This window comes from Saccoglossus kowalevskii, chromosome 4 (assembly GCF_978046115.1).
Source record: "Saccoglossus kowalevskii chromosome 4, keSacKowa6.1, whole genome shotgun sequence".
Classification (NCBI taxonomy): domain Eukaryota; kingdom Metazoa; phylum Hemichordata; class Enteropneusta; family Harrimaniidae; genus Saccoglossus; species Saccoglossus kowalevskii.
In genome coordinates this window covers 10,049,701-10,065,579 of record NC_140644.1, presented here as the reverse complement: position 1 = coordinate 10,065,579, position 15,879 = coordinate 10,049,701, and the positions used below count along the sequence as shown (strand labels likewise).

The 15,879-nt window shown below is 39.5% G+C and overlaps 2 protein-coding genes across 2 annotated transcripts in view; one reads left to right on the top strand and one right to left on the bottom strand.

Moving 5' to 3' along the window:
- Positions 1-15,879, top strand: part of LOC102800549 (protein-arginine deiminase type-2) — a 60,266-nt gene that overhangs the window by 37,988 nt on the left and 6,399 nt on the right. The window contains exons 4-9 of the mRNA XM_085497740.1: positions 3,614-3,772; positions 4,364-4,606; positions 11,780-12,010; positions 12,618-12,845; positions 14,436-14,537; positions 14,679-14,815. Coding sequence (XP_085353866.1) covers positions 3,614-3,772; positions 4,364-4,606; positions 11,780-12,010; positions 12,618-12,845; positions 14,436-14,537; positions 14,679-14,815 — 1,100 coding nt within the window. The remainder of the gene's footprint in view (positions 1-3,613; positions 3,773-4,363; positions 4,607-11,779; positions 12,011-12,617; positions 12,846-14,435; positions 14,538-14,678; positions 14,816-15,879) is intronic.
- On the bottom strand, positions 8,033-9,394 carry LOC102800776 (BTB/POZ domain-containing protein 17-like). Its single transcript, XM_006818920.3, has one exon. The coding sequence runs from the start codon at positions 9,392-9,394 to the stop codon at positions 8,033-8,035; it is 1,362 nt and encodes a 453-aa protein (XP_006818983.2).

Below are 15,879 nucleotides of genomic sequence, written 5' to 3'. Positions count from 1 at the left end.
ATTGACAGTATACTTCTTAGAATCATCATTTCATAACCATACATTTTCTCCGTATTTCATTTTATGCATGTAATCCTACAGGAAACTACCAGTAAGCACACCGAGCATTAATTTGGCCAATATTTGTTCGAACATCGGAGTAAACACCGTATTTATATTAGGTCAATGAGAACGCCTCCGCCCTAAAAATTGTTACTCGACGAGATCTATGGCAACGTTGTACGTTTTTGGCACATCTGTAATTCAGATTGGGCGGCACGAAATTTTACATCGGGGGCGAGATCTGCTCACAACCTCTAGGGGGTACGGGGGGATGCAAAAATTTGAAATCTAGACAATCTAAAACGCTATTTCCTGCATTAGGGGGAAATTTTGCTGACACAAAGGGTTTCCGCTTGATTTTGGAGGGGCGAGGCCCTCAAAATTTTCTTCGTGGGGCTACCGCTGCCGTTGCCACTGAGTATGTATGCTATTAAAGAATAAATCGAGGTTGAGTTGTAATTTCCACGTGCCCGTTTCAGTTTCACTGCTAAGAAGATCGACCCCCCCCCCCCACACACACATACGCCGGTCATAGATTGGAGTAAATTCATATCGTTTTCTAACGAAACTAAACTAAACGGTCTTTTTCAGAGCCACCATTATCTTCCCAAAAGAGTGATATCGTACCAAAAATTACATAATTTTATTATATTCACACAGAAGTAATAAACTGTTACACATACTCGCCACGACTGACAAATTACTTTGTGTGGAGTATAAACAAGGAAGAATTATTTCTGCGTGTTTTTTCCGTGTCCCTAAATCTTTTGAATGAAATAAAAAAAACAAAAAAAAAACTGATGCACGCATGTCAATGTTACTATAGTAGTCTGAGATGTTATGACTTAAGGTTAGGAGTACTTTAGGGTCAACTACTAGTATCTTATTCCGGGATCGCACAGGCTAATTGATATACAGTAAAATATTATATTTTAGCTGGAAATAATTTTCGCTATTATTTCCCCCAATCACTCACGCAAACGCACACACATATGCTATTTCCATATATTGAATACGTTGGCAACGGAGGGACAAGTTTAAATCATATTTGTATTAACACAACTTGAAAGCAACAGACTCACAATGAATATATGTTCATCAATTATCAAACTAAACATTGAATGAAGCGGACTGTGACGGTTAAAACGAAAAGACAAGTCTAAGACGAAAACATGTGACAGTACGATTATTCTCGTCTACTACACGCCCGGGGACTACACGTTCAAGTATTCAACTTCCCAGCTTACAAAACATGATTAGTATCAGCAATAGTTTCTAGTACTGCCTGGATAATTGCGTATTATTAGTTGACATCAGACATAAACCTGTACAGGATCGTTTGAACAATGTCTCAAATTCCCGAAAGGATATATTCAAATAAGTTGGGATGAATATGAATTGAATATCCATAAGATCTTTTGAAAAATCAGCTAAACAGTTCACCACCACGATTATGGTAAATTGGCGAGTTTTCAACGAAGACGACTTGACGTCTCCGGTCATGAGCTGGCTGGTTCAAATTTATCCACTTTTACAGTGATGAATATTGCGTTCGAGTTGAGTTACTAGTAATTACAAGCCTGATTTACATTTTTCTTGTTGTTGTTTTTTTTGTCAAGGTATTAAATATAAGTGCGTTGGGGAATGGCATAATTATATTGCCTGAGTGAAAGAGGCTGGTGAGACTGTGTCACAATGTGTAATATTTATTTCCAACGCGTTGGTCGACGCCTCTGATTGAGTTTATTTTGTATTTTTATTTTCGAAATGTATCGCTGGCTGCGTTTTTTTTTTATGTCTCGCAACTGAACGCCCAAGCTGACCTTGTTTTGGCTGTAAGTATCCTATCCACTAAAAAATGTTCCCCTGTTCATTTTTTTAAGAAATCTGCCCGACCCACGGGGGGGGGGGGTACTGATATTTCCCGCCCCCTACAAAAAATAGAAAAAATCCCCTGCCCTCAACAAAAATCCCTTGGACCAGCTTTTCCGATGAACAGCTCCATTTGCTGCACCTGATTGTAGTACATTAGTAATGCCGGCGCCAGTTCCAACAAGCTGCCTCGTCACCAGAAACGAATTGTTAATTTCACTTTTCAGAGCTTAGACCACAGGAAGCCCAGGAACTATAATAAACTGTACGCGGTACCTATGGGCGAGGGGAGGGGGCGTTATCGGCTGGTATCTAGTGTATTAGAAATAGACAAGAGATAAAGGCTCCAGTCAGCTCACATTTTTAAACTGGAAAAATAGGCGAAAAGAATGAAAAATAAAATCTATAAAAAATACCAGCTTGAAGAATATTAGTTGCTCTTTCAAATTTCGCGAGTTCACGACATGGTAACGAGTCTTGTGAACGGTTCTTAGCACATTCTGATCATCATATAATGATCAAGTCGGATCATCTCTCGCGAATTTCGCTAGGAGCGCGTCGTGTCAACAACAAGTTTTGCGGCATTTGATATTCCGTCACGACAGGTTCTGACGACCTCAGTCAGTTCCCTGGATGTTGATGAAACGGCCATCATTCAGAAATTCCCGCTAACGTTTATCGGAGGCGGCCCGGGACAATGGATTGAATATTACATGTATAGCGGGGTCAGCTAATGTAGGTCAGGTAATCGAATGTTGAGGTAATCGCAAGTCAAGCGAACCGAATGTTGAGGTAATCGCAAGTCAAGCGAACCGAATGCCAAGACATTTGGACGTGAAAATAACCGAATCTTATGACAATTGAATGTCAAGATAATGTCTAAATAACGACACAATTGTAATAGAATGAAACAATGACAAAATAATATTGTAACAATTACACAATAATGAAATAATTAAGAAATAAAGTTGGAATAATGAAACAAAAGCAATACGATGCTGCAGTAATAACACACTAATGGAATAAGCACAAAATAATGTTTAAATAAAGACTAAATAACCGAATAATGACCAAATAATAACCAAACAAGTTTCCAAATAAAGACCAAACAACTAAAGAATGTTCAAATAATGACACCAAGCTAATTTTGGCGGTATTCTCACTCCATAGCAAAAACTTGGTTTTCTCTGGCGTGACGTAACACCTACGTGGGTGACGCTTTTCCGCTACAGTTACGTAGCTATCCGCGCCCAGTATAAGACAATTTTTTTTTAAAGATTAGCAAAGAAATTAAAAATCTATACAAGTGTAATCTTGACCTGAGAATTCGAGGTCACGTGTGAGTATGAAATAACACATCGATGACAACTTGAAGATGACAACATACTGGTATAATTTCAACAGTGTTTGCCATTGCTTTACTGTTACGGGCTTAGTGAGTACAGTGATTAGTTGATACAACTTTACAGGAGTGAGTTTATGTCACTTCTCGTAACATAAAATGCATAGTGCGTGATATTGTCGACAATTATAGCGATATTGTCGTGTGTGTCGCAGTGCGCATTCTCTTGAAGTCAAAAACGTCGTACGACGAAATTAGCAATTAGTCACTGTATACTAGTACGTACGTACACCTGCCACTCATTGATCAATTCGAAAAGTATACACATTGGTTTAATTCGGTGTTTATTTATTCCAGGTAGTAATTGATTTTGACTTCATCGATCATGGCGGCAGTGACGTACTGAATCCACACTATCATTACATCCCAACTGTGTTGAATCTCCGTGCGATATATATATCGTTAGATGTAGACAGTGATCGAGATGGAGAGATAGAACACAACAGCGCCACCAAGGTTCGTGAATACACTTTGTACTCTAGGACTATGTAAACTATTTTATACGAGACAGCGTGCATATATGCATACCCATAATGCGTTGCGAATTTGTGGTACTACCTAATGTCAGAGATCTGACCTGAACGAACTTATACCCAGTAGGATTGGCAAATTTATACTTTGATATCGATATCGTTAAAATCGGTATAATAAAAAACTCATCGTGCATCGTGTTTGATAGGCAGGTTCCATGCCACATGTGCGATTCGTGAAAGACACGCGTGTTTCGTGACGACTGCGACGCTTTGACCACAGTCCCTGTGCTCTGACATAACCAGCAAACGGACATTCAAGAGAAAACTGAAACTATGAGTAACTTGCTTAATATCATGATTCTAGCTAAACGCCATGCTTCAAATCTTTTCAAATAGTGCGCCCTCAGTATGGAAATTTGGCACAATAACGATGTGAATGTAACAACCAAACGCGCCCCAGTCGTCATGCAATGAACAAGCGATGTGTTTTACACGCTTTGTTTTCGTCGATGTTTAACTACTTGTCTCGCATTATCATGTAGATTTATGCTGTTTCTCTTGTTTCCGTACCTAGGATTACTGGAAATGGGGCATGGATGGATATGGTCCCATGTTAGCTATGAAAACAACTAAGACTAGAAACCTTTCACCGATTTCCGACGAGCGTGTGATGTCGAACAAGGCCGATGGTGATCCTAAACTGTCGGATGCAGTGGTTCGAGGCGTCGATGAAAAGGAATTCACAATATTGAAAATCAGATTGATTATGTATGATGTCGCTCCAGCAGAATATCAAGTTTGCGTCTCAGTGGACGAGGTTAGTGCTTCCCACGTTGAAATATCATACACTGTCCATTCGTTGCGCCCTCAGCGTTTTAAAATTGTTTGTATATACGAGGGGATCGTAGTCGTACGCATGTAAACAACACATGAATGAACGTCGCGCATTTTGAAGGCTCTTACTTTTACTCACATCATCACATTAGACTCCATGTACCAGAGAACCAGACCTCATCCCCACCAAAAAGCGCCACCAACGTCTTTTTGGTCCAGTTCCGAATGGCTGTATGTCCTTTCTACCAAATACAACCATTCACAAATCGATTTATTTGTCAAAATAAGTGCTGATACTTTTCACCATTAATCTCCATAAATAGACAGTATACACGTTCTCGCATGGGATGTTGGGTGGAGGGATGGGCGCTCTATGTGTGGAGAATAATATACATTTCACAAAATTTAGCTATAATACCCAAATGACAAAATATTAATAACTTCAATTTTTCCAGTATTTAGTTACAGAAAATAAAATGTACATCATTGACATTAAAATAAATACACTGACAGTAAATTTACAGATGTATTCCATAAATTGGACTGGTGGTGAAATTATATTAACTAAATAAACCATTTATAAATCAAAGAAATAAGTATTCCTTTATCTTTCTTGTGGTCCTCAAAAAAAAAGTAACTACAACAACACAAAATATTACTCATCCAATACACAATAATCAGAAACAATAAAAAAGCAGTTAATATTTTTTCTTATACACTTTTTAGATATTTGTCTTTCAAAATATTAGGACTCGACATTGTCTGACGTCTTGCTTTACACTATTCCGTACGTCGGAACCAGCTATTGGTAAAATCATTTGCCGCGCAGATCTAGAATTGATTCTGTTGGCATCTCTTGTACAAATACACATATCTAACTTGTTAAAGTAGAAGGGTCGTTACCTGCACAGGCGCGGAAACTGCGTCCTAAACGATAACAACATACTAGTACACAAAAAAAAACACGCAAAGTCTTATGGGTCGACGCAATCTTATTGAATAAGATCCTGGTTGGCTTAATTTTTTTTTTTTTTTTTTTTTTTTTTTTTTTATATAATTACTATAATTATTATTTATTTTAATTATTTACTATAATTATTATTTATTTTAATTATTTTTGACGTTACAATTATTTTGCTGCAAGAATGGTTTTGTTAGAACAATAATAATAATTTTAATAATTATAATAATAATAATAAAAATAATAATTTTGCAGCAAAACAATTGCAACGTTAAAAAATAATTAAAATAAATAATAATAATTATAGTAAATAATTAAAATAAATAATAATTATAGTAATTATATAAAAACAAAATTAAAAAAAAATTAAGCCAAACAGGATCTTATTTTAATCAGATTGGGGTCGACGCTTATTTGTGACGACTATCCAGCTCCAAGTGATTTGTGTACAAGGATTGCTATACGCAAACAAACAAACTAACTCGGGTAATGGTAATCTATAGAGTGATTTGTAGCATAAATCTATAAAGGGCTTGAGTATTATTAACTAAATACTGCATCATTTGATAATGTTACAAATTTGATACCATAAAACCAACGTCGTATTTTGCGGCCGTAGACAAGATGCAGCGCTTTGTCCAAGGGTTAAAGTAACCTCATGCTATAAATCAAAGTTTGTTCAAATAATGTGACAGGAAGAGGCTCTACATTGGCACCGTTCTTTGAACTCGGTTTATCGACACTCGCGGCACCCTACCCCAGACCATTCGTCCCGGTGTTATCGCTATCGCCACACGAGACTCCAGCTTGTCTCCTATACAATTTGACTGCGCACATCCAGAAAGTAGATGTAGCTGTGATTGGTGGAATACTAATGAGTTGAGTGTCAATCAAACGCCCACGCTATCTTTAGTAAACAAAGTCACGTGACATTTTAGTTTTGGCAGGTGATTTCAAGGCAGCACGCTTAACCCTTTTGTTCACAGGTTGGGAGATATTAGAATGACTGACAATTTCACGCCACTGTTTTACATTATTGGCGGATTTTTCTGCGCTATCAATCTTTCTCTTACAAACTAGACATAGATGAGACGACAGAGTCGCTCCTTTCACAACGTCGCACTGGATCAAATTGGAAAGACGATTTCCATAAGTTATCCCTCCTGCTTTTCCTGGCTTGAATAAATTCACACACGACTTTAACTGTCCACAAACTCGAAGACTACACGAACACAGTCTACAATAGTCGTCCGCAACAATATGTATGTATTTCTTCGGTGTACTGATGCACGAATGCACCGTGACACGGTGTTTCTCGGGTATCGCCATCGCTGAGAATGCCGCCGGCGCAATTTTTCACCCAACTCGCGATTCTGTTTTGCAACATTTTATCAATATTCCCTTTGACAAAATCGCCGACAAAAGCACCGCTTTGCTGATCTTTTGTTCTATAATTCTTAATGCAAACACCGACCCTAGTAGTAATTAGTAACGTCGCCTCGTACATATGAACGGTCGTCATTGCAAATCGAACATCCTTTTGAAATTTGGACGTCGGGCAGGCGATTTCAAGGCACCGCACTTAAATATTAGCAACATATTTTTCTGAGCGGTTGTTTATTCTTCTTCAAACGAGACATAAATGTGACGACATAGTCGATCCCTTATCCACCGCTAAGAATGTCGCAATGTTTCGTTCGTTTTGCAACATGCCACAAATCGTCGAAAAAAACACCACTTCGACGGAAGCTTGCGTAATAAGGGGGTTAAAACAAGAAAACAAATGCCATGTTTAATACATTTGGACCTGTTTTACTTGCGAAAGATAACGGAACATGAACTCGTTTCGTGCGACTTCGGAACCCGAAGGAACACACCAACAACGTTGAATTTACCCGCTATCTTCCAAATATGGTATATTAATTTATTCAGTTGTTTATTTAGAGTGACGTCCGCGGTCGAATGCGATTGGCTATCGATGTCAGTGCAAAGGTCATATGAATATTACAATTAAGTGGGCGGAAGGAAAATTGTATAGGAGACAAGCTGGAGTCTCGTGTGGCGATAGCGATAACACCGGGACGAATGGTCTGGGGTAGCGGCACCCTAGATTAAGCGGGAATAAGACAGCAATGTAGATTATTAACCTATGACGTCAAACGTTCAAAGTGCAATTAGCATATGGCTGTACTGTACGACATGAGGTGTCATAATATATGGAATAAACCACAGACTGTGAATAAACTAATGTCAGTCTGGCTATACAGCGTAAACGCCGAAACACGTGCACAAGATGTCCTAATTTCCTAAACAGTGATTGGCCTGAATACTCGGATACGCGAGACGAGCTCAATTGTTTGGGGACAGTTTTCGATACCAGAGAACGCAAATAACACTGCATGGGGGTCACTGGTCGGTAGCCCGGGCGGTAGACGTGTTCTGTTCTGATTATATACCTGGTAGACGTGTTCTGTTCTGATTATATACCTGCCTACAGTCCCTCAACAGGTGTTGAGGGTCTGTGACCTGCCTCAGTGATGTGAATTCTTTGTCTAGTAACGCATCGGTGTTAGGGTCACGCCCACCGATATAAAATACGTGCTGACTCGTATCTCCAATGTTACCCCTACCACTCAATCTAGCCAACATGTAACCAGATGATACGTCATGCAGACTTATTGCCGCAGAATATGACATACCTACATATTGTTTCAAATTAGAAAATTTCAAAAATAAGTTATGACGTTTATCGTTATTGATAGAAATATTTTGTTTGGAAATACCAAGATGCCATGTTTGGCCTGTTCGGGCGTTATATTCCCGCGTGTTGACTGAGAATTGAGGCATGCCTTGTTGTGTTGCGCCGATTTTATTCCAGTTGATGCTCACACGTAACTTTTCATTTGGCATTTCGTAATACCGCGGCACGGATTTTTCGAAATCGGTAACTGGGTTCCCATCCCCTCCCATCGCCAAATACCTATATGCATAAAATAGGTGACTGGAAAATGCAGCGTGAGATGTCTTGCAAAAGTCCGACTGCTCTATAGTGTATAATTGAGCCGGTGTCATCTGACAGAAACGGAGAAGTGACAAAACTCGGTTAATTGTGTCCGCCGCATTTATCCTGTGAGTAGATATGATCAACCACTGTTCTACCCCTTTACACAGAGTAAATTCGTTTATAACCCATGCATCTGATTGCGCAAGTATGTGGCATAATTGATCAGTGGATAATGCCAACCATTCTTCGGTCAACAAAGCCTCGTCTAAGTCAGTTAGTATCAACTCCAAACATGCCTGGCCAAGATTATTCAAGTTATAGCTGTCAGCATGTCCCCACCACTGCAGAGCTCCCCTTACGCTGCCTCTGCTCGTTACCTGGCTCATCATAAAGTTTTCACAGAGTTCTTTCAAATTAACTACGTTATACTTGTCTGCCAAAACCAGCAATGGGAGGGCAGTTGACACCGAGATGTCAATTTGACCACAGTACATGAACTCCAGGAAACTATGGAATACAGCAGCACACTCCGGCGTTTCCTCCAATATAATCTCCGTTGAATTGGAGTCATTCCATCTTGACTCGGTCAGCATGGTGCACAATACATCGCTGAAGTGGGCTAGTAATAACTTATGTGCATAGAAACTCTTGTGCGCTATCTTTAATACTACATCACTCAGTTTGGGGTTGTTGTATTCAGTAACAAGGCTTGATACGTGTACTTCTGCGGACCCAATCCTTTCGCTGTGTTCGATATCGGCAGATGCTAAAGCTTCCATGTCGACGGGAACTTCGTTAGTTGCCATTGTATTCTTTCATGCACTACTATTCAAAACTAGATGCTTTCGATCTCACAGAGAAAAAGCGCTGTAAGGAAACAGGTGTTATAGTTATTTTTGTGGATTCAGGCGCGGACACTCTCATGTGCAAAATGTATTTATGATAAGACGCATGAATTGGTTACTTTACCCTGAAAACTCTTTAGATATGGGTCAACTAATTTGGAAAATGTCTAAACATGGGTCAGATTTTTAAAAAAAATAAAAAAATTCACACGTGTTACTGTATTATAGAAGTGAACGGAAACAATGCATTCACAGTGACCTATATATAAACAGGCATGAATACGTACAGTTGTGTGTTTTTAGTTGTTATTAATTGTTTGGCCTCTGGTCATTCGCCTTTGGTCATTTGCATATTGTACAAGCATACACTCTGTGTTACGATATAATAATGTGACTATGGTTGTGTTCTGTGAACAGACCAAAACTATCCAACCCGAGACAAAGAAGATTGTTTTCTTTGGTATCCCTACTAACTGCCAGTGTTTGCCAACTTGTCATGAATTTTCAGTAACATCACTTATCTTCGGAATCGCTCGGGACGGTAATTCCCTGCAATCGGATTTCCAGCATGTTCAAATTAAGACACCAATTATTGAATAAATACTAATGCCCAGACGTATTAATTGTGTGATAATCGCACTGAATCCATACTGAATTTCACAGAAATATATTTTCATACATCGAATTTGGGCCATACCTTTTTGGAAGTCACAAGACAAAGCGTGTCGGTGGTACTTTTTAATGGGCGAATGGGCGTATCCAATGACCCCATCTAATATAATCACGTGCTGGCCGTTATTGTGTTACTATGACTGAATCCCATGCACGTACTGACTAGACTAGCGGAAATTCCCATTATAGGGGGGGGGGGACTGATTGTTCTTATATAATTACATACTAGTCTATTATTATATAATAATTGTATCTGACCAAAGTTTAGTTTTGAATGTTCCTCGGGATATAGTACGACTCTAGATTTATACCAATGGTTCAGAACCTATGGTTATGTCTGGAAGTTCATCAAAATAAAGTGGCGGTTTACTAACCTGACTACTATGTTCGTCACCTCAAATCCAGACGGCGTACCGTGTTTCTCGCTGATTTTGTTTCCAACTGAAGAAAACAACAAACCGATAAAGAGAATAGATCGTGGATGATTGCGACACTTAGAAGAGGTATTAGTCGTTTGCACGTATGGCTGATAAATGAGGGGTTAGGTATAGTCACGTGATTATTGTAGTGACATAAAAATTCCTTGAAACAGCTCGTCGTCAGAAATATTTGGAAATTCCCAGGCGAAGCATTTTCGTTTCATAACAATGAAAATCCCGACGGAATTTAAATGGGCATTTAGTGATTTCGTTTCTTGATACCGCTACAGAACGTTAAGAAACACAGTTTCGGTGCATCATTTTCAACGAACTATTCGCATATTTTTTTAAAATATTTTTGTTTGTTTGTCTGTTTGTTTATTTATTTATTTATTTGTTTGTTTGTTTGTTTGCTTGCTTGTTTATTTATTTATTTATTTATTTATTTATTTATTTATTTATTTATTTATTTATTTATTTATTTATTTATTTATTTATTTATTTATACTCAACTGTGACAATCTATCAGCACATTCCTTTAACCACAAAAGCAAAACAGACTAACGATGAAATAACACAAACAAAATTGTTACATCTATCTCGTACATGTTTTCTTGGCGCACATCTATAAAGGTTACACGCGAGCCGAGTGACATCATTGCCGCAGTGTATTACGGGTAATCGACTGAGCATGATTTTACTGTTGTATAGGTCGCCCATAAATCTTTGGATGGAGGAATGTAACACATAGGCGAATGTATCTACGTATTCGTGTCATATTAATAAATGCATTCACAGTGCCTGGTACGCAAGTATAGTTTGCTGCGTTAATGTGATTCTGCGTGCGTTTCAAAGACACAAATCATTATGTCCTAGATGTTTGCGTTAACGCGACCTCTTTAACAATACGTTGACACTGATCAAACGATAACATTATGGAAACGCTAGTATACGTGCGCCCGGATTTACCTCGTGATACGTACGCATAATTTCAAGAGACAGAGCTAGCATTTATTATTGAATCAATTGAATACACCGCTCTATTTGCTGCCAAAAAATGTTTTCACTTTACGATATATTGTAAGATACAATATCAAAATTGTGCTCCAAATTATTCACATTGACCACTTCAAAGAATGGCAGCATAACTTTTCATTTCAGGTGGATACTTGAATGAAATGAGTGGTGATGAAATGTAGAGGAATATTATAGACCATTTTATTTGAAGTACATGTCGTTTTACATGTCTTCCCAGGATTGCAAGCAATCTATATCTATATACACATACACCATTGAGGGACTGCTCAGACAGATGATTGGACCAGAGACGAGCGAAACGGAGGCAGTTGTAAGATGGCCGCCACCGTCCTCTAACGCCAGGAGCGAAGATATCATTGAAACAAAACTTCTAGCCCAAGGGCAGCAACTATACGACGGCTCTACACAATCTAAGGAGTTTGTAGCCATAAAGCTGTCATTGTACAAGGTAGGGTCTAAGGTCCGAAGCTAATTCCGCTTCACATCCGCCCGTGATATGTTAACGCCCTCTACCGACGAACATTTCTGTGACATCACAATGCCGTAGATTGTTTTCATCAAGAGATATAGAATTTTACAAATACTTTCGCGTATTTAGCTGATAAATAAGTGCACTGAATTAAAACTCAGGAAGTAGGCAAAATTAATAATTCAATATATTTCTTTCACAAACAATTGAATTTAAAATCTATAGTGAATGTCCATGCAATGCGCCAAACCCACTCAGAATTAAACCCAGTGAATATTCTTCACTCTACTGTATTCGTGTAGGAAACACCATAAAACAGAGGGGTGTTGTGAGGGCGTAGCCCAAAACAACTACTAGTATCCGATGTTCCGTGGTGTTCGTTACGTATACACTGGAATTTAATTTAAGCTTTAATTTAATTTGCAAGGTCAACATCATTTCTCCATCAACAAACCATTCATATCTATAAGCATTATTCTGTTTTGCTTCGAAGTGTATATTTTTTGTCATTTTTTTTACCCTGAATACACCATCCAAAACAATCAAACCACAATTCAAATATACCAGTATTGTTTGATCCACATAGAAAAAGGAAGTCATTTATGAAGATAAAATATACCTGCGTGTATGTCCCTGGATATTGCCCTCGCCATTAGCTGCCCCAGTCGCGTTGTATGTAGTGGACGACAAATCGGAGGGTGTCACAGAAACCACAGTAGATGATCTCAGAAACACAGTTGAGGCGATAGGTGCCAGTTTAGTGACCATTCCGAGACACAAAGTTACCTCTCATCCAGAAGGCGAAGTTCTGTCGGTTAGTTAATACCTGTTTATGTATAAATATATTCCTCCAATAAGATTGGTTTAACATCATTATACCACCCACATACATTGCATGTGTGTGTTTCGACATTTTCTTCATATTTTTGAATCCATGCAGAAATGAGCTAAAATGACCCTTGTATCAAATGAGTGCACAGATGATGATATGTCAAGTGATATTGTATATATTTATAATAATATCATGCAAATACCTGGTGGATGAATTGTTGTAACAAATATAAATTTAATTTCCTAGGCTGATTTTTGCATATGCGATGAACATCCCTACATATTATCTAATGTATGTATATTTTGTATCACAGACGTCATATTTGGCATGTAATGCCCCTGACCCATTTCCCATAGAAGGAGATTAATGAAACTTGGTACAGTTATTAGTCTTTCTCTACATAGGAGCCACCCAGAGTTATGTATTTCTTCTATCGTTTGATGCAGCTCTGGACACCGTTTTTGTAGAAAACCCAAGGCTGCATCATCTGGGAAACGTTTTCCTTTCAAAAACAACTTCATGGCTGGGAAAAGATGAAAGTCAGAGGAGGCAAGGTCAGGAGAGTAAGGGGGATGAGGAGGATTTCATAGCCACACGCCCATGCTTCTGATCTGGTGACATGCTATTTGTGGACCGGAGCGTTGTCCTGCAGGAGGATGATACCTTTGCTGATCTTGCCCCACCTCTTGTTTTTGATAACTTCTCTTAATTTCATCAAAAGTGAAGCGTAATAGGCTCCCGTAATTGGGGTACCCTTTGCCAGGAAATCTGTCATCACTACTCCGTCCTGGTCCCAGAAGAGCATGACCTTGCTAGCGGAGGGCTGCACCCTTGCCTTCTTTGGAGGTGTGAGTCCTAGTGCTTCCACTGCATTGATTGAGCTTTGGTCTCTGGATCATAGTGATTGACCCAAGTTTCAACCTGTGTAATTCAGAAAAACTTTGACTCATCCTCTTGGCACATCTCCAAATTCATCCTCGGGCATTCAACATGTTCTTGCTTTTGGAAAGGTGTGATCAACCTGGGAATCCATCTGGCAGACACTTTATGCATATGCAAATGGTCATGAATGATAGTTTCCACTGACCCTGTACTAATCTTGACCTCTTGGGCTATTTGGCAAGCAGTAAATAGCTGCCTCAACTTGACGGACAGATGCCTCATCAATGGCAGAAGAGGGACGACCATGTCTGGGAGTTGTTTCCACAGACTTCATATGATGGGGCATCATCACCTTAAGTTTCTTTCATTTCATCAAAAGTCTTTTTTGGTGTGCGTCCTTTCAAATGCAAAAACCGGATCACTGCGCGACACCCAGCTGGCTCCATTTCACCCCTGACTCAGTTCAAACACCTGTAAATCAGAAACCACAATTAGTTCAGAGCTGTTTTTGAACATAACCCATAGAGATGTAAATCATTACACATGCAAAATTTCATCTAGAACAGACAACTGGAAGTGGGTCAGAGGCATTATTTATTTAACGCCCCTCGTAGATTATAAAATGTAAACAAAACAGCTTATGTCTCTTTAATAAAAATTCAGTTGATCATTTTACTGTTTATTTCATAGGCTTGGATGGCATGTGGGTTTACTCAGACCACAGAACAAACACAGACCATGGTGGCTGTTGCAATGCATCAAGACGAAGACAGCAAAAGAGATCTTGTGTTGGTAATGTCCAATGGAGTACTGAATTGTAAAACAATATTATCATAATGACGAATGTGATGAATTGTTGTGAATTGGTGAAAAATTCATCGCGGTTTCAAATATATAGAAACGAGATGTTTTGTCTTTGTTTTTTCTCAACAGGGTTCCCACCTGAACTATTTTACTATCGGAAAGGTCTGGGGTTTTGATCGAATTATGGCAACTCCGCCTATGTATCCATATTTCCCACTGGGTGCCTTGCTGGTTTCATCACTGACTCCCGGTGGAGAAACTCCAGGGTGAGTAATGTACGTGAGTTTGTGACAATGTAGAGTTCATCAAGAATGAGTAACGTACGTGAGTGCAAGTCAATTAGAAGTTCATCCAGGTTGAGTAACATGCACGAGTGCGTGTCAATGTGGAGTTCATCTAGAGTGGGTGCGTGTCGATGTGGAGTTCATCTAGGGTGAGTGTGTGTCGATGTGGAGTTCATCTAGGGTGAGTACGTGTCGATGTGGAGTTCATCTAGGGTGAGTGCGTGTCAATGTGGAGTTCATCTAGGGTGAGTAACATGCGTGAGTGTGTGTCAATGTGGAGTTCATCTAGGGTGAATGCGTGTCGTTGTGGAGTTCATCTAGGGTGAGTGCGTGTCGATGTGGAGTTCATCTAGGGTGAGTGCGTGTCATTTAGGAGTTTATCTAGGGTGAGTAACATGCATGAGTGCGTGTCAATGTGGAGTTCATCTAGGGTGAGTGCGTGTCGATGCGGAGTTCATCTAGGGTGAGTGCGTGTCGATGTGGAGTTCATCTAGGGTGAGTGTGTGTCAATGTGGAGTTCATCTAGGGTGAGTAACATGCATGAGTGCGTGTCAATGTGGAGTTCATCTAGGGTGAGTGCGTGTCGATGTGGAGTTCATCTAGGGTGAGTGCGTGTCAATTAGGAGTTCATCTAGGGTGAGTAACATGCATGAGTGCGTGTCAATGTGGAGTTCATCTAGGGTGAGTGCGTGTCGATGCGGAGTTCATCTAGGGTGAGTGCGTGTCAATGTGGAGTTCATCTAAGGTGCCATCTTCGCCAGCCAAGGACCATTTATTCAGCCAGAGCCTGGGCCGGTCCTGAATGACCAGCCGACTTAGCAAAACCATGCGACTCGGACAATGCTAGGGTGAGTGCATGTCGATGTGGATTATTTCATCTCGGTAGGGTGAGTAACCTACGTGATTGTATGTCAATCTAGGGTTAGTAATGTATGCGAGTGCGAGTCAGTGTGGAGTTAGTCTAGGATGAGTAACATACGTTAGTGGGAGTCAATGTAGAGTTTTAGCCCCGCCTAAAGATACCATGATTTCCACGGGCTAAATTA

Excerpts from the sequence above, each read along its gene's own strand:
- LOC102800776 (XM_006818920.3), bottom strand. The coding sequence starts at position 9,394 with ATGGCAACTAACGAAGTTCCCGTCGACATGGAAGCTTTAGCATCTGCC.